We start from the raw sequence: 23433 nt of genomic DNA on the forward strand, positions 1-23433 counted from the left end.
TGTGTTTGACATTTTAAAGATACACTTTTTGTGGTGTGTGAGTAGTCTAAAGGAGTTGAAAGCTTGAGTAGTTATTGCAGTTGCTCATCGTGTTTGTTACCTTGAGTTTGTTGCTAGGACATAGACTGCTAGTGTGGCTGGACAAATTCCTGTGTTCATATGTGTAAAAAGATACTTTGTGCAAAAGTAGGGTGTAATAAATGTGCACATGAAATGTGCATAAGGAGGTAATGAACAGTTTAATTATTATACCCTTTGGTGGTATTTCTATGATTGTAGATGTAGTCAGTTACAAGGAAATCTGCATCAAAAAAGTTTTTTTTTAATTAAATGAATATGCCTTCTCTTTAATGGTGATATTGATCTTGAGAGAATAAAGTTCATTTTAGAAGTGTGAGATATACAGTAGTTTCAGGAGCATTTCATTTTGCAAATAAAAATTAATATATACGTTGCATCATAATTCTTCAGTGTTGTCTACTTTATTATACTAATTGTCACTTTTTTCATGTCTGACAATGTTCACAGCCTTTTGAGATGACAAAAGCATTGGAAAGTTTTAACACTGACTAGGTTTTAGTTCATTTCAGATGAAACAAAAGATATTGAGCAAATACAGAGAGGTGCAATTATTATTCTGCCGCTCTTATTTTTACAGTGCAACAAATATATCTGTTACTTCTGGCCTAGAACATTCTTATGTGTAGTCAAAATGCAAGAATTCAGAAAAAGAATCGCTTGTTTACATTGTAAAAGTCCCCTGACATTCTTTCTCTTTTTATATCATTTCACTGTTCATATTACTGAGTGATCTTACACTTCCAGTTCGCAAACTTTTCCTGCGCACACTTCGAAGGTAATTGCGATAAAGGATTACGCTGATGACTCTTGCCTGGAATTGTTTAGAAACAATATAGTACAGGATAACATCCAAGCATGTACTGAGATTCATGAGAAAGGTAGTAAAGGCTGCCCAAGGATTGTAAGTTGTATTTTCATCTTGCAACATCAGGAAGGTGAAGCAAATGTGGAAGGGCACAAAACAGATGAGTACCTGAGCAATCAGAGTAACTATAATTCTTATGGATCTCTCCTTGGCCTTAGGCTTCAGTTTAGAAGTCTTGCCATGGATAAAATTGTAAATAATGATTAGGTAACACCCCATCATGATAAACAAGGGGATCAAAAAGAAAAAAATCAAGCGAGAAAAGTTCAATGTATTTACTTCCTTTAAGTGGATGATATCAAGCATTTTCATGCAGGTGGTGAAATTCGAGGCTTTGTCTGGATCGGATCGCAAAAACAGCAATGGGGACGTTGTCGCGAGGGTCATTACCCAGATTCCAATGCAAGCCAGCACAGCTTTTTTTGTATTTTTTAGTTCTTTGACATGTTTGGGCTGGACAATAGCCATAAATCTGTCTACGCTTATAAAAGTGAGCAACCACAGAGCAATGGCTGGATAAAATACAGTGAAAGCACCAATAATCCGGCAGAATGTATCTCCAAAAGGCCACGTTTCTTTCCCATGGTAGATTATCCGAAAAGGCAAGGAAAATATGAAAAGTATGTCAAGTAATGCCACATTCATCATGTATACAGTTATAGTTGTTCTCTTCTTGGTAGTGCAGCTGAAAACCCATAGTGCAGTGGCATTCACCAACAATCCCACTGTGAATACAAAACTGTAGAAGACCAGTGATGCAATCCTATATTCTTCAGGGTGGTGATTTTCAGGCATCATAGTTTAATTAAACTTAGGAATAGTTGTTGCACTCCATAAATACCCTATAAGGAGATAAAATGTGGGGAGTTATTCTCAGTCAAATAAAATCTATCTTTAAAAACAAATAGGAAGATTGTTTTAGAATTGTGGTTAGTGATGAGACTGTATTTTTTAGCTGTGAAAACATGTTACCTTTGTTGCTTTTTCTGACTGCAAATACATTATTGTGCTTTGAGGGAAATACATGTACTGTCAGACTTGTGTGAAATAATATTTATAAGCACATTTTAATCAAATGTTTTAATTATTAAAGGGATTCATTATTTAAGGAATCAAAAAGTCAAGATGGACACTTTGAGTGTGCTTCGGTAGCTGATAATCAGGTTGAAGCAGTTGTTTTCTAAAGCAAATATTTCTTGAAGTTGTCCCTGTTGAAACATTTTTGACTAAAACTAGTTATGAAAAGAAATAAGTGATCATGGCATGAAGTGACATTTGGATATGCAAAATGAAGTATCGACTTTGCTGTTTATCTGTGTAGGGACTACTTAGCTCCCAAAAGAACAGGTGCTTGCTGTTTTTCAGAAAAGACACTAAAAAACTGTCTTAGTAGCTACAAAGCTTCTAATACAGTATTTAATCACAGGGCATCAGAACCACCCACCTAACATGTGGATAAGATGAATAGATTAGTAGACTTCCCATTTGAAAAAGTAAAATGATGGGAAGCAGACTGCAGTCTCGAACTAGGCCATATGTGAGCAGTATGTGTTGGGGGCAGAAGTTGCTGTTTGATAGCCGGGTGCCCCAGACCACAGTTGTGTTGCTTCTCTCAACTTGTTGGGTCATAGGAGTTGGACATCTGAAATGTCATTGTGCGGGCTCTGGTGATGAGAGCTGAAGGAGATTATCCCCTGGTTTGCTCTGGAGCCACTTGAGGATGGCAGACCTTACCTGGAGTTTGCATGGGTTCTTTGATTAACCTGCACCCCCTGCACTTTCCTGGCTCTTGCTGTGGTCACAGTTTCATGACTTTGTGTTGGAGGGTTCGTCTTTCTTGGCCTTTAAAGCAGCCCTATGGCAGCTTTGTGAAGAGGAGGAGGAGGAGGAAAGAGTTAGTTGTTTGTCTGATCTTCCTACTTGTGACAGTCAAGGAAGTTCTACAGTATTGGCTAGAAACCAAGACTGTTTTCTGTAGCAGAAGAGTGCATAGTTCCCATGTGTTTTATCTCCAGAAGTGAAGAATGCATTAAAAAAAGCTTTATTGTTGCTGCTCATCTGTGATGTTACCAAATACTTTTTTAGTGTTACAGAAATGCATAGGGAATTGAACCAGTGTTTATTAATCTAGCATCCTGGTTTGACCCTGGCAAATGTCAACTGCTTTTGAGTATCCATGCAGTAACTAACTTAAATATGACCTCTTAAAACTTTATTTAGGTTAGTTTCTGCCTTGAAATATGAAGTTTGGGCTTCTGATTTTCTTACAATTCTCCAGTTTACAGATAAATAAAAGAATTATGTGTACAAATATCTAACCCTAAACATCAAAGGTTTTTTTTAGCTGTACAAAGCAAAAAAGGTGTGTTTTCTGTTTGATGAGGTCACTAGAACATATAACAGAATTTGTTTTTTATGGGAAAAGCTGTGCATGTAGTACAAAAAAAGAGGTTTGGAGGGCATCTATATGAATGCCTCTAAAATTCCTCATTGTGTGAAGAACTCGAAAAATAAAAGAATTAAAGAATGATAGCAGACATTAGTGAAAGTTAGATGGGATATGCTTGAAAGAAAAATTTTGTAGCACAGTTGAAATATTATCTGCCACACTGTCCCACTTTCATTACTGTTGCATAAAATTGTCCAAATGTTGCTTAACACACACCTCCCCCCCACCCCTGAGTATTGCAAGTGGTTTACTTTTTTCTCTTTTGTTCTGTTTTTTTTTGTCTTGCTAGTGATTGTGTATGACATAGTGCATGGCTACTTAGCTAAAGATCCTGACTGATTTAGCAGGTAAATTGAGTAGTGATGTATAGGATAGATAGAAGAATTCACTCGACTATTAATAAATAGAATGGATTTTGGCTTTGGTTTTGCTCTTCTCTCATTTGGACTTGCAGTGATTGTAATTGTTTCTGGTCAGGTCGTGTTTCTGAAATAACCAGCAGGCTGATGTTGATGGGAAGAGAGGAAGCTGAACCTGGTGTGAGCTTTTATCAGGAGAACCAGGGGTTCCATGGTTTTTTTGCTGGTTATTTCAAGTTTGTGACAGTTTTGAGATATATCAAAGAATGATCTACTGTAACAAATGGGGTTTGCTTTTGTTTAGTTGTTGAAGACACTGTTTTCAAACTTTGTGTGTTTAGATGCATGTCAGAGTTAGACATTTCTCCTAAACTTAATTTTTAACACTGTAAAAAACATTTATGTAGGTAAGAAATACTGAGATTTTTAAAAAGTATGTAGTTACTCATCTGCATTTATACATGAACAGAGATATTCTGCTTTTTCATCAGTGTTTGTCTGCACGGAGTTCGGATTGATATCTCCTGAGTCAGCCCAAGTAGACCTTTGGGTGCCTATGAGTGGATGGCTTTGCCTTAGTTGTCATTTTTCATAATGGGAACACTTATGGGTATTGATTAAAGTGCTTACTGAAGAGCCCCTGGCGTCACTGGTTTCTGGAAGTCCATGTGTGTTAATTGTGAATGATTGCTCTGATGTTTCTCTGTATCAATCTTATTTTTTTAATGATAGTTGATTTTTTGAATGTCTGATGTGAATTGTGAAGGCCATACTGGGTACAAAAATAAAGACTTTCAGAACAAAACCAGAACTAAATCTTTTCCTCCGGATTCTTACTACAAGTTAGGTAACAGTGCATGTACCTCTTTCCAATCCCCCTTTTTTTCTCTATCTGTTCCTTGTATATGCTCACATTTCCCTGAGGCTTTCAGTGAAGCACAGAGAGACCAAGCAACAAGATCTTCTCCTGGTTTTAGTTTAGTGAAAACAAACATTTTTCCTTTAGTGATAAGTGTACTTACCAATGCTTTTATGTAGTGCATATTTTGAAGTTTTTTGTTAAAATCCTAAACGACAGTATTTATGGTACTGTGCTTTTACAAATGCAATCATTTTGCTTTAAATGTTATTTATAGAATGCTGCTGATATTTTGAAAGTGCTTTAAAGAATTAAATATATTTTCAATAGTTCTAGAATTAATGCCCATGTTCAGCTTCTGAACAAAGAAGTCTATCTTAGCAACATGCATAAACATCCAAGTTACTTTGTTACCATAGAGTATGGTATTGTTACTCACCCTTTGTGCACTACAAAGTTTCTTCAGAGATGCTCCTCTCATGGCCCCAAATCTGTAGAAGGTTTAAACTTCCTCTTCTTTGCTCAGCTTCACTTAGCTAAAATAGCTCATCTTCATAGGCAGGAAACGATGACGTAATCTCGCTAGTTCTGAGCTCTCGTATTGGTCATGCTTAAAAGTTACTATTTCACGTAAGTGTGGTGTATGTGAGCTGATATTTCTAGTCCCTTTCAACAGTTGAACTTTTGTCATATTTCCAGTGTGGTCAAACTGGGCTGTTGTACTGCGTATTTTTTTCCAAACACACTTTTAAATGTTTGTGGAATAATGAAAGCATGTTTTAGGTAAAGATTTCTCTGAAAAAGTCTCTGCAAGAATACACGTCTTGATTATGCAGAAGTTTCTAATAAGCACAATGTAAATGTATTTTCAGTAGAGCATAGTTGTTTGGGTTTTTTTGTGGAAATCCCCATATTATTTATATTGCATTGGATAGTAGTCAATCTGAAAGTAACAGAAACTCACTTAATTTGAAATGAGAAGTTTGATTCACTTGAATACACAACTTTGTTTATGCCAATACTTAGAATATTTTTCTAATACAACAGCAGTGTTTCTATATTTTATTTACTGTCTAAAATAGTAACATGCCTATTCAAGAGCTTTGCAGGAAAATGCTGTATGAAGAGAGGTTTAAACCTGTATTAAAATGGATTAAAATCTCTCATCTGTGTCACTGTAACAGACATCCTTGGTGGGATGGGAGTGTTCAGAAAAGCTAATAGGTAAAGAAGACTAATTTCTTACATCTTTTCTTCGTCAGCTTGAAAAATGATCCAGCCTTTGAAAGAGCCACTCAGAGAAGGAGATCATTCTGAACTCTCTGTAGAGTGCTTGCTAGGGTTCTGCCAGCAGTGTTTTGGGATGTAGAAGCACAATACAGGGAGTTTGGTTCCTCTTGTGCATGCACATACCCTGTCGTCGTCCCCCCCCACGCAGTGTAGCAAAGGGAGGAAGGGAACAGCAGTGTTTCAGTCTTCACCTGACATGCCATCAGGAATTTACCAAGATGTGCCCTTGGTGCCAGAAGCAGCAAAGTCCTGCAGTTTAGATGAAGCCAGAATCAGGTTTGTTTGTGGGAACGTCTTTCTCCACTTACTGTAAAAGTAATGTAGGTAGGTGATCCTCACTTAGTGCTAAAGATAACTTCTGTGAAAAATCCCCTTTGCTGGAGATGTATAATTTGTCTCAGTTGAATGGGTTTGTGGTAGCGTGTAGGTATTTGCATAGGTCAGTGTGATGGTTAAGATAATCACAGGGAGGGACCTGGATAATTTTCAGTGTGTAGATTAATATTTAAATTAATCTACTAATTAAATTAATCTAGTCTAATATTAAATTAAATATTTAAAACCTTTAAATATTTGTTTTTTCCAGTTTAGGTGAACTAATACCAAACTTAATTTTTTGTCATCCTTCCAAACTTAATTTTTTGTGATTCTTCCAAAGGCCTCTTAAATGCAATGAGCTGCAAATCCTAGTGAGACCTTCCTGTAGAAAAATAAATCTATTTAAAAGTGCTTAATATTTTAGGATTAAGGAGTATGTTAAAAGGACTAACCAGAGTTTAAAACTCCTCAGTGGCTTTATCATTAGCAAAACAACTCCAGAGCATGCCTCAGCAGGATGAGACACTGTTTTCAACTGTTCAGTGAAAGCTCAGTGAAATTCTGTGCCATATGTATTTTTAAAAGGTTTAAACAAAAGCATGTGTGGCTTCTGGAAGAGAATAACTGGACTTTTGAACTCTCCTAGGAAAGAACACTTTATTTTGGGAAAAATACAGGAGTCTGGAGGTTCCTTCCAGCCTGAACTGCACAGTGAATGTACCAAAACAAGCAAGTGGACAGCCAGTGCCCCCGTTAGCTAAATAGGGATTACAAAAGTGATTCTGAGTTTGAATGGAAACCAGGCAGATGTTGAGGCTGGGATCAGAAAAGCTGTATGCTGTGAACTGCCTCTTGGCTTGCTGTCTTCTTGGGGGCAGGTTGGAAGTGTGACCTTTTATAGCTGTGTCTCTGAAGGGAGGCTGATATCTTGACCCTGCAGGGGAGGTCGTGCCTTGTGAGGGCAGCTGGAATCAAGTCCCACAGTTTACACAGGTGGGCAACAGCAACCCAGCTGAGTTGGTGGCAGGTTAGCCATCCATCTGGTTTGTCACAGCATGGACATGTCAATCTGTGTTCTGCTTTCACTCAGGCTTTCCACAACCTTCCTTGTGGAAAGGAGGCAGCCAAACCGCTCTGCTGCTGGTATGCTGACAGGCCTTCCCCCCGAGCACGGAGGGGCAGCTTTGTCTGGCTGCAGTCTGCTGAAAAGAGGTGTTTGCAGTAACTTGCAAGTGTCTGCTTTTCCTTGTCTAGGGGCTCAGGCTGGCTGCAGCTGCAGGGTGAGAAGCATTTGGAGGTGAACACCCAAGTCATCCTGTGGTTTGCGCGAGGCAGTGGGCTGCTCTGCTGTGCTGCATTCCCCCGTCGCTTTGGTTTCTGTTGTAGGAAGCACCTGGCTCTATTTTTGTTTTCTTCTGTGCTGTTTTATCAGCTAGAAATGAGTGCCTTGCATTGGTTTCCCTCAGATGGGCAAGTACTTCCTCCACTCCAGCTTTTATTAAAGTAAATGCTTAGTTCCCTCCAGGGTCTTTTTTGCTGTTCTGAAGTTCGGGGAGTAAACAAGGTAATTTTAGTTGCATTATGTTGTGTTAAATCCGATTTTAAGTAGTTAAAAGCTAAGCCAATATACTTCATGTCTGCGGATAAGGCAGAGTGCACATGTGGTCTGTTACAGTGCCTTCACTAACTGGCAGTAAGCCTTAGAAGAAATGAGCTTGATCACTTGCAAAAGTTCAGCACTGAAGGGATCGTCTTCATACTGTTGCTTTTGCAGGATTAATGTGCTGCTGGGTCTTTGGTGGTTTAATCATGGTACAGAAAAGTATGTTTTGCCTGTCCGCTTACCGTGTACTGTAAGCTTTGTCCTGCTGATACAGAGAAGTTCTACATGCAGAGGGACAGAAGGATCGCCCTCTGCTTCAGTTTGGTAAGGAGAAGGCTTGAGGACATATTCTCCTTTCAAACTTTCCACCTTTTGAATCTATTGAAAAGAAAGAACTGAAGCTTGTACACGGTCCAGTGCACCAGTGGTGCAGGAAAGCAACTCTCCCGTGTCGGTTTGTTCACTTAGCAGCTTGCTGTTGTGGGTGAGTTCACATGCAGTTTTGGGTTACTGTTCTCAACCTTGATGAAAATTGCTTCATTTTTTATTCCCATATTGTGTTGTACCATAATGAAGGTTTAAGAATAAACTACCCTTTAAAAGTTGTCATGGCACTGAATGCATAAACTTGCTGCAGTTGTTTGCAGTCTTGCCACGTGCACGTTACTCAGAGGCTGCGTCATGGCATAGCTGTCCCTCCTCTCCCACTCCTCAACCTGCAAGTGAGTATAAATGCTGTCTGCAGCAGAGCTGAAGGAATGGGAAATGGAGCAGCTTAAGAGAACTGTAGCCTACTTAGCTGTACCTGACATGTCCTATTTACTGTCACATTTTGCTTTCCCTTCTCTGTTTTGCTAGCATTTGGTATGGTTTGAGGAAGGAGCTCCTGGGTTTTTTCCTTTGAAAAAAAACAATGATGAAGTTGACATTCTATGTTTCTCCTGGGTTGGTTTGGGTTTTTTTCCCTCTCTCCTTCTCTTGTACAGCTGGGACACACACTGTGTCACTAAATACCCTAAAAATATACAGTGCATCTGGCCTGTTTTTCATCTGTCCATCAATGTCAGCATTTGAAAGAAGCAATACTCAAAAAATTAATTAAAATTAAAGTTGCATCTCTAAGATGTCTGACAGTGGATTAGTGGACTAGAGACAGTGATTCATTACACAGCATCAATCCCAGAATGTTTGTAGTCTAATACTAGCTCATGACAAATACCAACACAGCTCCATGCTTGCTGATGAACCCACATTGCCTTTGGCATATTTCTTAAACTGTTGGGTCTGTGTTCTACTTTCCACCTGGGTTCTGTTGCATTGGGAAGCAGATTTTTTTTTCATTCAAAAAGTGCAGATTTCTCATGACAAATATTTCGTAGATTTTTAAAACCTGCCTGAATACTCAACTTTTTTCTTTTTTTAAAATGTGCGTTGTCAGGAACTATGCAATGAGTAGTTGTTCCAGTTTGGAAGTGTCTAGGAGAGCTTTTTCAATACTCTTTTTTAACTAAGTGTGTGGTATGTGATGTTTTTACTATTAAGCTGCTTCTTAAAAGTCTCAGGTGCATAGGAGTATTGTTCTAAAACTTGATATGCCTCCCAGGAATAAAGTTATTGTTTCAAGATAAATGTCTTTATTTGGAGCTTAAATGTCTTTATTTGCATATACTCAGATTCCTTTACTGAAGTAGGGAAAGTTGTTTTGACTCCTGCAGAGTTCAGGAGTTTGGACAAGTTTTCTCAGTTACTAGCCTGAGTATACCTAATCAGAAATGAAACAATGAAAAATTGCTACATAGGCTTTAGCATACCAGTGAAGTGTTTAATCAAAAGTACCTGAAGTGAGAGTGAGTTGTGCAAGTATTTAAATTAGAGTAAGTGCTGTTCTTTAAATTCAAGTGTGCCTTGCTGTGCATTGCATTCCCTGTGCATGGTGCCCAGCCCTGGCAGGTGGCTTGCTTTGCTGAAGTGAGAGTCTTCTAATGTTGTTCTGCCTGCACCACCTGTCTCTGGCACAGATTAACAAGCAGCATGTGTTGAGGTTCTGAAGCCTAGTGTGCTGTGGTGCAGTTGAGCCGACATGAGAGGGAGCATTCAAGATGGTAAAGGGACTGGCATAATCCAGACTGGGACAAAGCAGCTCAATTCCTGCCACAAAGCAGTGAAACTGGTTAGTTAGGATCTCTGCTGGATTGGGCTGCTTGGTGTACAGGCTCAGCACTGTCCGGGGCAGAAAATGAAAGAGAAGCTGAGTGTGAGTATGCTCAGTGCACTGGAACAACGGGACAAGGCCAGCTGGTGCTGTGAGCTGGCTGAGATGGACAGCAGAGCTGGCTGCAAGCGAGTGGTTTCAGAGAAATCACTGTCTTTTCAGGTACTAAGCTGAGTCCAGTCAGAGGACTCTGTATTTTCCAACCAACTGTTCAACTACAAGAATTATATATATATATATATATATATATATATATATATATATATATATTTATGTATGATACACATGCACTTGGAAGGAGCTGAAAATCCTGAGCTTTATCATGACAGGAAGCCAAGTGAGTAAGTCAAGGCATAGGTTTGAAGTTCAATAATTTAAGCAGTTTTCTTTATGTAGACATTGTGTTGGTAAAGATGGCTTTAAGATAGGATGGATCAGGGAACTGAAGTAGGACTTGTGTATCCCATATTCTCTGCCGCTTTCATCCTTTGCCTCCAAATCATACTACCTGTCAATGAATTTCTATTTTTGACCTAGAACATCTGGGACATTGCCTTCATTTGCTTGTAGCTGAGCCCTGTGCTGTGATGATCTGGGCCATCAAATTCATAGCACTAACCCAAACAGCAGAAATGAGAGGGAATGCAAGGCTTGTTTTGAACAAGGTACAGTAGGGGAAGAAAGGGCAGTAAAGGTGGCAGGATACTGGACATCTCTGTATTCTTTTTTCTTTCAAAATTGGCAACATATGGGCATAACCATAAGAACTATACCAGCAACCTGTGGCTCACAGTGTTCATTACTGTCTAGATGATATAGTTTATTTCCAAGATTATGGGACCTAAACTGTCACAGTTATTGGGTGAGCGATTGGTCTAGTATCTATTAGCAGTGATTCTGGATCTGGCTTCTCTTCACTGCCAGACAGACAGTTCCTGACCCAGTGCTTATACTGCCTGGTGCTAAGATCTTTGACACTGGAAAATGGGGCTTAGCCTCCAATGAGAAACAAGTTTTGTGAAATGTGTTTTGACTTCTGCAGTGGTGAGGATTAATTACTGGATCAATGCTGCCATCTATGGATTTTAGCTAGCATAGCAACAGATCTTTCCAACAGCAGAAAACAGGTATAATGGGTTCCTTCCTTTAAACACCTGCACTACTTAGCCAGGTTTTCATGAAAATTGATTATAAAGAATGAAAACCACTTTGTCTCCCCCATGGAAGGGCGGTACTGCATGGCATGGAAGCTGTGGTTGTTTTTGTAGTCATAGAACTGCAAATTCTGTTGTTGCTCAAATAGTTACATTTCATAGTGATCTTCCTGTTGCATTTCTGTTTGAACAGTAAGATACAGTTCTGAGAATGAGTTGTAAGCAAAGACTTCCTTACTGTGTATAGCGTGAATTTACCCTGAAAAAATGAAGAATGAGAAGTGACCTAGTGGGGAAAGGACAAGGACTGGAGACAACATTTACCATTCTTTTGACTTTATTATATAGCACAAGGATAAAAGGTAATCTTAAAAATTAAGCAATCCTGTGTTTTTTAAGCCACCCATGTCCTGATTTTGTTGTTTTATTTGTCTGTCTTTATCAAAATAAGGTGCAATAGCAACAAATCTTTTTGCACAGCATTTCATTTTTCAGAAGGAGTGTTCTAAAAGTTTTATGATTAAAGAATAAACAATGCCTTCTTTCCTGTGTGGAAATAGAGACCTCCTTTTTAGCTTAATAGTTGACTCTTGAAGGTTATTTTCAGTCCACGTGGGCATGATCAAATTTTCTTTCTGTCTTTACTGGCAACTTGTGTTTTTTTCCCCCTCTTCTCTTCCTCTTTCCGGAGTTAGGAACACCTTGTTTGTTCCTCATGTTCAACTGTAGTAAAGAAAGACAGGGATGTGGAAGTCCCTTTGGAATTTAAAAGGAAATCCTGCATCTAATTGTAGACGTCTGTGCCAAACAATTCTGTACAAATGGTAATTTCAGCTATTGTTTGCAAATTGACTTACTGCAGTGCCCTCTGTTACTTGATCTGAAGGGAAACAAGCTTAAAGGAGTCATTGCATCCTAGAAACATCAGTAGTCTCCTATCTGTACTGCTACAAGCATGGATTGCTACAACATTTTTGTTTTAAGGATCTGATATCCTTTCACATAAGGGATATATAAGGGATAAAATATCTTTCTCCATCACAGAACGAACTGCTTCCATTCCAATGATGTTCTATGTATCTCTTCCCTCTCCCCATATTTGTAGGGCAGCTAATTATTGGATTGTGGTGGAGGAAGAAGGAAGGAAAATGAATGAATAATTCTTCATAGCAGTTGGAGATGTTAATAGTATGAGGAGATACTGTGCCTGTCACATAATTTTGCAAAATGCAGAGTGTATGATTGCTTTTTTAGGACAGAGGAGGAGAGTAATGAAGTAACTTCACAAAAGAGGTCTTACTGTGACTGATGCTTCAAAGAAACCCTTCTTGATTTACCAAAGTAATGGATGGAAGCTGATTTAGTAAGTTCAGTGGTTTTCTGAGGAGGCACAGTTGTATGACTGAGACTTTAAAAAACAAAGGAGACAGAAGACTGCATACATTAGTAAAAAAAGTAACACAGTTGCTTCACTAAAGAAGTAAGAAATTGGAATCTCTCTTTTTAAGAGTTAAATGACTTTGAAGACTTTCTGTATAAAGAAGAAGATCTTTTAAAATTTCCTCTTTGCTTTTATTTTGTGCTTACTGAATGCTCTCCTTTTGTTTAGTCATCACTTTCCTTCAGATACCTTGGTCTGTAGCTGTGTAAAGAGTTATTTGATGGTCTTAATGGGGAAGTATTTTTTTGCAAAGAAATCACTTCTTTACTACAGCTTTTCTATTTTCTTTCTGTTTTATCATGAACAAGCTAAACAATTTCCTGCCCGCAATTTGGGCCTTAGAATACTTACTCATTGGAAAAGTTGAGCTACAGCCATGAGTCAAAAGGAGGTGTGAATGGTGTCTTGACCAAAAATAACCAAAATTGTGGGAAGCATTTTAATTTTAAAGCATTGTGAAGTAAGCCAAACTATATGAATAAGATGAATATTAAAACCTCTCTTTATTAATCTTTAGCCTTTGAAGATGTTATGATGTCTCTTACCATATATTCATTATAATATTGTCATCATCATGGCTAGGCTTCGCGAACGAAGATTTGGGAAAGGCTCTATCCACATTTCTTACAGGCACGCTGGTGGCTAATAAGGCCAATATGAGATAGACATATCCGATTGCAAAAGGCACAGCAGAAAGACTCCTTAGATGGTAAATTCTGCAAGACACGATTTTTTCTGCGTCATCTTTTCTCCTCAAGAGTGATCCTGTGTGTGTTCTCAAGGGAAGCAGCAGCGTTATAGATGGTGTGTCTCCAGGCCTCCCAATTGGAGGTCAGAGTAGACCAGTTATGGTGATCAATATGGCCAAGGCTGAGATGTTGTTTCAGGGAGCCCTTGTATCTTTTCTTCGGGGCTCCTCTCATGCGGCAGCCGGTGGCAAGTTCACTATAAAGCAAGATCTTAGGGAGGTGGTGGTCCTTCATCCTGGAGACGTGCCCTGCCCAGCGCAGCTGTGTTCTCAGCAACATAATATTGTAAGTTAGAAGAGATTTAACTTTTTTACCAAGAATTCAAAAGTAGTTTAAAAATGACTCAGACAAGAAATAATACAATATTTGCTAATAATATTTACTGTAGAAGAGCACTAAGGAGCAGCCAGTTACTCGACTGTTCTACAGAATTGCACACAAAATCTTGAATAGCGGATACATGAGTCACATTCTGGTTGTTAGCTCCAACTTAGATCATGATAAACGAGGCAAAATAGCTTACATGCTTTGCCACATAGGTCAACATTAATTGCCATCCTCTGGCTCCGCTCTGCCCAAGCATTGCACTAAATACAGATACTGTTAAGATCATTTAGTGCTTGTATCAGCGGGCAGCAGGGAGTGAAGACCCTCTTCAGCCTGTCACACAAGGTGTGCTCTTGGGTTGCTTAGGTATGGATTGGGTGATGTGGACGACATGTATGATCAGGAGGGTGGATAGAAGCAGGGTTTATGTGCTGAAATGTGGAAACTCATAACTCAGTGGAGGATCCCATGTCAGAAGCTGGCAGGAAAGGCTAAAGTTCTCATTCATCTGTGTTGCCCACCTCTCCTTCCCCACCACAGGCAGTTGTCATGTAGTCAGACTTGTTCATGCAAATGATTCTGGGAGGCTGATGCTGCCCTGTGTGCCTCTCTCCACTTCCTTTACTCCAGAAACAGGAAAGAGGTAAAGTCATTGGAGCCATAAGTTCAGGTAGGACCTGCATGCTTTGAAAGTATTTCTCAGATGAAGTAAGAATGGCTATGAAACTAATCATGTTGAAAAGCAAATTGATGAAATAATAACTCTTTTGAATTCAGGTGTGTGACATGCCAGGGCCTTGGATCATTACTTACGAAATGTTTTTTCTCTAAGGCCAGAAGTCTGTAGAATGAAAATGTATTAGATACAGTTAAAAGCCAGTCTCCATTGCAAGCTGGACCACTCCCAGTATAAAGGTCCACTTTTGAGGTTATATGTGTCTGAAAGGCCTATTGAAGTAAGTGCTTATCTTAAATGAAGTTGCCCACTCTTCTTGATTGAGAAGAGTGCCTCACAAATGGCAGCTGACCAGAGTAAGCACCAAGATCTTTAAGAACTGCTAGAGAGTTCTCTTTAGATTCATGAAGTTTGTAAAAGGCTCAGCTGTCCCTCACAGAAACATTCCTTCCAGGCTATACCTGTCCAGGCTTTACTCAGACTGGGATGTATATCCCCATGTCCCTCTGGACTTCAGTGAGTCCCTTGGAAGCATGTCCATACATGATGCTTTGCCCACTGCTCGCCTTGCACACAGGCATAGTTTGAGTGAGTGTATCAGATATGCAGCAGCTTCAGACTAGGTGGGCTAGGTCGTCCTTTTGTCCATCAAGGTTCAGCTTACTCAAAGCTGACAGTACTGTGGTGTATTACACAGATGTGAAGGGTGACACACTTGCTTTGGTTAGGGATGTCAATCATTTGGTGGAATGTACTTTATGTATTTTGAGTGCTTAAGTTGGGTGTGTTACGAGCAGGAACTCTGAGATGGTTTCTCAGAGCTATTTTTAAAGATGTTTTCCTCTGTTCCGGAGCCAGTCAGACATAAGGACACCTTTTCCAGTTTTCTGACAATACAGAGAGATTGGTCAGGATGTAGATGAGTTAGTTGTGATGACAGCATTCCATTTGAGAGGCAGCTTTTGTTCAGGACTGTCTCAGCTAACAAAGCAGTCAACCTACATCTGCTTTTTTGCTTTTTGGAATTCCTTTCTGGTCTGGGAATAGCTTTTGGACTTGGAAAAGCACATCCACTAAACCCCAGCTGGAAACAGTCAGTCAACAAGAAGCACATAATAATCTCTTGCAGTTCTTAAACAAGCTGATTTTCTCTATGGTATGAGACAAAATACCTTTCTCAGTTTTAAACTTTTTGTCCAGTTTCTTATGTTTTTACTTGTGTGCCTTGTACACTTAGGAAGATAAAATCAGTTTCATAAAGGAACGCTCAATAGTAATCTCTGTATCTCTGTGCTTTTCTGTGGAGAGTTTTTCTGTCACTTGTCAACATGAGTTTTAGCAAGGGCTTAATGAGAGGTAGTTTTGTTTGTTTGTTTTACCTTTGCTTAATGATCCTTTTCCATAATGGGATGTTCATTTTTTGCAGTCTTTCCTCACACTACACCTCTTCAAGCCTGTGGTCACCAGCTCTTTTCAACTTTTGATGAAGATAGTGTTTTGGTAGCTCTGTGCTCTACCACAAGCATGAAAGATGATTGAAGCCTGTGTGGCTGAAGCAGTAGAACATCCTGTGCTTTTCCTCTTTTGTTTTTAAGATTCTCCTCGGAGTTCATCTGGTGGTGTTTCATCTAAACCCTTCTATTTCTAAAACTGGGGCATTTCTGTGCCTCCTGGATGTCAAACACTTTTAAAAATATATTTATAAAGGTCATTCAGGAATGTTTCTGGCTTCTTCAGGGCAATAACTGTCTCTGCACAGACTGTTGTAGTGAACAGCAGACTGTGAGATGGCAAGGAAGTTAGAGGTAAACACCAGGCACAGGCCCCACAGTGGAATTGTTAGCAAATGTTTCCACTCCAGAAATAAAAATTGGAGGTGTATTTACACCTTAATGAAAGTTGTGCTTTGGCTACAGGCCTGAAACAGTAGCTGTTTTGCAGTCCAATCTCTCTTACCCTGAACACTACGTTCCTTCTTCAAGTAGCTTTTTTTGGGCTGTGGTTGAGAGAGGGAAGTGTTTGCAATAATCCTAGTGAATGTTCTTGCAAATATTCATACAAAGGAAAAGAAGGACTTCTTGCCCATGAATGGAGATTGAGATGTGTTATCCATATGCATATCTCCATTTTCACATCTACTTCTGAACCCCTTCTTTGTGTTGGAAGTGTGAGATGAGCAAATGGAAAATGGTGTGTTTCACTCCTTCCACACTATGTTCAACCAACAAGGGGAGCAGACAGTTAGGAGTCCACCTTACTGGTATTCTTAAGCCCTTCAGTGCTTACATTATGCACTTCGAGACTCTGAATGATTTATCCCATCCCTCCCAAAAATGTGGTCAAATATGTGTACCAGTTATTCAATTAAAGTAGTTTCTGCTTAATATAGTAGTGATTGTGAAAAGAGGTGAAAGAGTAAGGAGACAGGATCAGAAGATGAGACCTAATGTATTTAAACTCTTGAGGGAAATACGAAGATCTTAATATGTGGGGCAGAAGAGACAGAATAATTGTAGACAAAAAATACTCCTAACAAATGCAAAGTGACACTTGATTAGTGTAAGAGAGTGTGAGGCACCTGTACTCTGAACTGAGCAGAACTCTGACTTGCATTCAGCTGATGGAAGGAACTGTGCTAGTTCGAATCATAAACATGTCTTCCCAGCCGTGTTCTCCACTCCTCTGTTCTCCTCCTCTTGCACAGAAGGCACCATGAACAAGCAATGTGGCTTTGTTTCACCTGCTGAAGGTGCAGTTTTATAGCAAGGCTGAGCTGGTTGAAGCATAGGCTGCTGCTTATGGAGCAAGCTCTTGGCTCCAGCCTGTCCTCCTTCCTATCTACCATTTGTAACACAAGTCATCTGGCTTCTTACAGGCAGTGGCTATCAGGAGGTTAAAATAATGTTTAAAAATAAGACATTGTATTATATTTTCTTCAGGAATCATTTTCTATTGGTTTAAGTTTCTAAATTTGCTCACTTCTGGGTGAATGAATACCAGTGCCAGAGCAAGGAAAGTGATGGAAACATGTAGCTGGAAGGTAGAACAAGACATTCTCTTTCTGTTGCTCTGCAGCAAAAGTTTCACTGAAGCTGATTACTTCAGCCCAGCTCCGGGTACCTGAGGTTAAGGCATGTGTTGCTGTAGAGTCAGTGACCCCTGCCAGAGGAGGGGGACACATGGTTTAGAAGACCATAACCTCTGAACTGGGGTTCTCCACAGTGTATCACACCAAGACCTTTCAGTAATTGTAAGAAGAGTCATTATAAGCCAAAAGCTGTGCCCTGTACAAAGTTGTACCATTCAAGATATCGGACTGCAATAACAAACGGATAATGGGGTGTTTCTTAAATGGTATCAGGATTTGCTGAGGATTTTGAGGGTGTTCCTGAAATGTGGCAGTTCTCCATTTTCACAATAATTAGGATACTTACCTCTGCTTTTCAGTTAGGATGTGAAGTCTATCTGCTATTGCACCTCTCAGGAGGGCATACGTGTTTGGTAACAGTATTTAGAGGATGAAAGTAGTGGGAGGTAATTTGAGAAAAAGTCACAAAGTGTTCCCAGTGGTAGAGTGTGTCTGGAAGCAAGATGGTAGGTATCTTTGAAAGGGCTTCCCGGAGACAAGCTGCACCTTTCAGGTTCGGAGTACTGAGTGGCATTTGTTAATTGCAAGCTGTCAACACTTTCACACTTAGATTTAGTTGCTTTTGTTAAGTGGAAAGTACCGACCTCGGTTTGAGATCTGTGAACTAAGTGTAATTATTCCAATTGGAAATGTGTTTTTATTTATGGTGAGAAAACTGTTCTGCCCTGCAGCAGGATTATTCTCTGCAGTCAGTATTCTGTAAGCAGCTTATGGAGGTAAACATTACATGTGTCTCTGCCAACTTGGCTAAATAATGCCAGCTGCCTTAACCCTTTTTAAAGATAAATGAGCTGTAATTGGATTTCTGCACTGGATAATTTTAAACAAGGGCTATTAGAAGCAGTAGTTGTTATGAAGAAACTCCACAATAGGCATATTATTATGAGACATTGCATCTCTCTGAGTGATTTAGTATTTGTCTCTCAAAATCAGGGTAGCGGATGAAAGAGAAACATGCTGTGATGAGACAATTCCCATTTTTCTTGTTTTGTGTGAGGAAAGAGAAACGGTAATGAAGTTTGGGTTGAGTTGGCGAGGGGGGTGAAGTGATGCCACCAAGAGTTGCACAATGTACCAACACTGTGAACTTTTAAAAATAAAATTGAAAAAAGAGGAAAGATAAATTGATTACTATCTTTTATATTTCAACAAAACTTGAAAAGATAAAAGCAGAGATTATTTTTGTTTGCAATAATATACTTCAAAAAACCCAAATAATTTAAAATTTTAGTCAGAAACAGTTTCTCCATACAGCCAGTTTCTGTATGAGTGATGTAGATATTAAGAGTGGAAAACATTAGTTTGCGCAGAATTTTAACCACTTTGTTGGTAATCTTTGCCTGTTACAAAATATTAAAAAGTTGAAACTGAAACTAACTGGAGAGAGCAAAATGTGACATTGCCTGCAGTATTTCATTTGCTTGGTGTTGTTACCAAGACCAGCAAGTGTTTTTTGGGAAGCACAGATAAGAGTTCTCAAATAGTAAAATCTAAGTTTTCGAATTAAGGGATATTTTTGTTTCACCAGTTTGTTTTGAACAAATAAAGCACAAATTTATTTAGATTCTGAGGTAGTTTGGGGTTTTTTGACACCAGTATTTAAGCTTTTATGTATGAAGCACAGAAATTACTAAAAACTTTAGCCATTTTTTCTCTGAGTTCCTGTAGTGTTAATTGGTTGTTTCATTTTCATGTGTTTATTACCATCCTAGACACCCTAAATGGTGGGGTTTTTTTCAAATTCTTATTTTAATTCCTTGTTTTCTTACTACCACTGCTTGATTACAGTTTTTCTGAGAGCACTGCTTGATTCTCTCTCACAGGTTTTAGGATAGCTCACTGTTAGGTTCTCCATGACTGGTAATTTGCTTGCATTTTAATTCTTTCTTTATTCTCCAAAAAGCCTTATAATTAGTTTTTTCATTCTGCTCATAATAAAAATTCATTTGCTTAAGTGTAACTTAGTCACTTTGATCTTTTTAATTTGAAAGAATACTTTTTGGAGGAATTTCGACTCACCCTTTATCCTACTCGTATTTGCAGTTAGAAAAGTGATATATAAAATAACAGTATTTTACACCAAGGAGAGAACTGAATCCCAATGGGAAAGACACAAACTCTTGAAAGGCAGAAAACTGTTCGTTAATAGCCCAGAAAAGCCGATAGCAAGTTACGAAATGTTACATCTCTTGCAATGCTGGGAACCCCAAGATGTTACAGGATTGGCTGGACATCTGATCAGGGACAGCACATGGCACAGATCCCATCCATGGTGAGATTCACTAGCTCTGACATCACTAGTATTCCTGCAGGGTCTTGCTCACAGTACAGATTGATCGGTCACTGACAGAATCCAGCTGGGAGTCAGGACTTAGCTTTTAAGACCCCCTTGAGCAACATACACTTTTATTCTTATTTCATTAATGAATCTGCAGTTGCATATAATAATTCATATGAATATTACATTATATACATGTACTTAAGTGTACATTGACTACATGTTGGGTAATTAGGTATTGACTGTGCATATATTGATTAATTATATTGTTGATTAGGTGCACCTTGATTAAGTAGTGGTCACATAGTGCCCATGATGCAGAGGTCTGTGCCTCAACTCGTGCTTATATGGGTCACTAATTCTTCACAGAATAATCATCCACCGCTGGCTGCTACACTGGGTAAATCGTCAGTGATGAAGTTACTTCTGCAATTGCAAACATTGTGGTTCAAAGTGCTGCTGATTTTTTATGGACCGAAGAAGTATTGCTGTTCTAAGCAAAGGTCGCTTAACTAATGTAAAATTTCCTTTATAGTTCTGAGGTGCTCTGCAATTCTTGTTTTGTCTTGGGGATACGTCCCCTCCCATGTGGCCATTGCTGTCATTGTCCTGTGTATGGAGGAGTCCTGCTGTGAGCAGTTGTGTTATATCATCAGATGAGATGGAATGTAAATCATGGTTCTTATTTGCTTAGACCATATTTTGGGATGCCAACAAAGTTGAATAACACTTCAAAAAGAGACTAGCAAAACCTTTTTCTGTTAGTGGGTCTGTGGCCAGTGAGGCAAACTTGTTTCCTGTTTTTGTTTGGGACTAGAAAGTGGCACATTGTGAAAGAGCATTATAATCAGATTTCTGAGAATTTCAGAATTCAATCTCCATCTTTATGCCTTCCTAATTGTAGCTATTTTGACAGAGGATGTAAATTAACCAGTAATTTACATTTGTAGTTAAAATATGTTAAAAGAGTTACATACTCACTCTTTAGTGATCTCTGTTCTAAAAATCTTTTTATGGACATTTTAAAATTACAAATCTGATCATTAATCACTTAATTTCAGTAGGAATTTGCAAGCTGCAGCACAAAGCATTGCAAAGGGATTATGATAGCAGTGGCACTTGTCTGCTTGAATAGAGATGCTGAGCTGTACAGTGAGCGCCTCCAGGCACAGGCAACCACGCTATTAGGAAGGCAGGTAGCCAGAGGAATTAATTTTTCCAAGTTCAACTTCCACATGCGGTGGAGGAAATGTAAGCAGACCTTTTATGGAGGCAGTAACCAGTTCAGACCCGAGGAGGCATTTCCCTGACCCTAGATTTTCTATCTGCAGTGGTCCTCAGCTGGTTGCTCTCAGCCATGCGCTCGGCCTCTGTGCATTTGCCTAACTGTGGGTGACTTCCCTGTACTCCCGGGTATGGCCGAGGGCATGGATGTGGGTGGTACCTGAATGGTGGAAATGGTGCTGGAGAAAGGCAAGGGGGGGCAGAGATGGCCTGACTGTACCCAGGTTGTGTGCTGCTCATTTTGCAATCGTCTGGTGTTTGTAGTCACTAGTTCTGTTGTCAGTGGTGGTATCCAAGTATGTTAGTTTTAGAACTTCTGCTCTAGCTTGTAGCTTAAAAGGAGTTCAAGTGAAAAGATCCTTCATTTAATGAAATTAATACAATGTAATCTATTATATCAGTAATTTCAAATTGTTTGATTATCCTAGTGGCTACCCTGGCACATTTAAAATTGTTGGTTTGCCCCCATCTAAGTGAATGAAGGAGTAAGGTTCTGATGGGTGTTTGGGCTGTTTTGATCAGCTGGCATTATGAATACACTGTATTTATTTTTTAAAATACCAAAGAAATACAAGAATTGTCCCAGAGTTGTCTTTATAGTCTGATAACTTGTCAGGAGTCTTCAGTAGTCCCTTTCTGTCAAAAATGCCTCACACATGCGGCTGGCAGGGGAGCTTCATCTCTTCCTGTCCAACTGGCAACAATGATCTGTTACTTCTACACAGAATTGCTGTAACTTTCCATGCTTTGGGGTTGTGATATTAAGGTTTCATTAGGTTCTTAGCCCCTTAATATCAGTAGCAGTGATAAAACACTATCTGACTGCTTTTTAGGCTAGTAAGTTGAGAATAATCAGTTTTCAGCAGCTCTATATTTAAAGTAGGCTTCCTCGGAGTGCCTTCTGTTCACTAACCACAACTTCCCTCGAAAGTTACATGCCACAGGAAGGATGAAACTGCTAAGTCTAGCTTAATAGAGGGAGGAACATAGCTCTCCTTTTGCATGGTATAAGACAATGTATAGTTTTCTGGAGGCGATGGGATAACCACAAATGTTTCTGCCTTCAGAACAGGTGCAAAACTTGTTTTTTTTTAGTTTAGCCCTTTGCACAACATCTGTCCCAACTGAGGAAAAGAAAAGAGGAAGAGGAGAAACTCATATTTTTGCAGTGAGGAAAAATGAATACAGCCCTGTGGAAAGAAATATTTGCTATGTCTTGAGCTTGCTTTATTTTAGGTGAATGCTAATGACAGCATTTTGATAAAGGCTTAAGTAGAGGACAAGACTAGAAGATTTTAAAGTTATATAATTTACTTGTTCCTGCAAGGCCATCGAGTTTCATGTTACTTTCTTGTCTAACTTAAAGCTTGGACCAACTTGCTAGTTGTAGAAGAATGCAGGTTGAAAGGAGCCACTAGAGATTGTGCTGCCCAACCCTGGCAGAGACAATTTAATCAGGGCTGTGTCCAGTCAAGTTTTGAGTATCTCTAAGGATAGACATTTCCCAGGCTTTCTGTGCAACCTTTCCCAATGTCTGACTTGCCTCATGATGAAAAAATGCTTTCTAAGGTTTAGTTGTTCCTTGCTGCAACAACCTAGGGTGTTACCATCTATTCTGTACCCCTCCGCGTTAGGCAGTTGAAGACAACGATAACAATCTCCTCTCAGTCTTCCCTCTCCAGGCTGAACCATCTCCCCTCCCTCAGCCCCTCCTCCTGTATCATATGCTACAAGCCCCTTCAGCGTTTTTGGTAGCTGTCTGCTGGACTTGTTCCAGTGTATCAGTATCTTCCTTGTACTGGGAAGCCCAAACCCAGTACAGAATTCCAGGTGTGATCTCACAAGTACTGAATGGAGGGGAAAGATTGCTTCTCTGCATGTTCTTTTGAACACAGTCTCATATATGTTTGGCTGTAAGGTCACACTATTGACTCCTTTTTAACTTGTCCCAGACCTTTTTAACCATGTCATGCCCAGCCTGCACTGGGATTATTCTAGCTCAGATGCAGGGTTTTGTATTTGACTTGCTGAACTTCATGATGTTCCTGTGAATCCATTTTTCCAGCCCACTGAGGTCCTGTTCTTCCTTATTTAATGTGTCAGAGCAAGGTTATCCAAATTTGGCAGTCATGGGGCAAGATCCTAATTTAGAGAACCTACATGCTACTGAATATGGTAGGAAAAGTAGATCCATATGCTGTTGATCTCCCTGCGTGTAGAGACACCCTGTTCTCTTCTGCCACCCAGCTCGAACACAGTTGGATTCCCATACTTTATTTACATTTGCCTTCTTTCCTTCCTTTCTAATTGGAATGAAGTGCTGAACAGCTTTTATCTGAC

At 39.4% G+C, this 23433-nt stretch overlaps 2 protein-coding genes across 2 annotated transcripts in view; one reads left to right on the forward strand and one right to left on the reverse strand.

Annotated features, from left to right (window-relative positions):
• Positions 1 to 23433, forward strand: part of UBAC2 (UBA domain containing 2) — a 98286-nt gene that overhangs the window by 18928 nt on the left and 55925 nt on the right. The window lies entirely within an intron of this gene.
• GPR18 (G protein-coupled receptor 18) lies at positions 482 to 5125 on the reverse strand. The gene is made up of 2 exons (XM_027741044.2): positions 5053 to 5125; positions 482 to 1788 (listed from the first exon to the last, which is right to left on the reverse strand). Exon 2 carries the CDS (start codon positions 1742 to 1744, stop codon positions 779 to 781), a length of 966 nt encoding a protein of 321 aa, XP_027596845.1. The 5' UTR covers positions 1745 to 1788; positions 5053 to 5125; the 3' UTR covers positions 482 to 778.

The sequence above is a fragment of the Pipra filicauda genome, unplaced genomic scaffold (genome assembly GCF_003945595.2).
Source record: "Pipra filicauda isolate LSUMZ 115617 unplaced genomic scaffold, ASM394559v2 scaffold24_size8852520_pilon, whole genome shotgun sequence".
Classification (NCBI taxonomy): Eukaryota; Metazoa; Chordata; class Aves; order Passeriformes; family Pipridae; genus Pipra; species Pipra filicauda.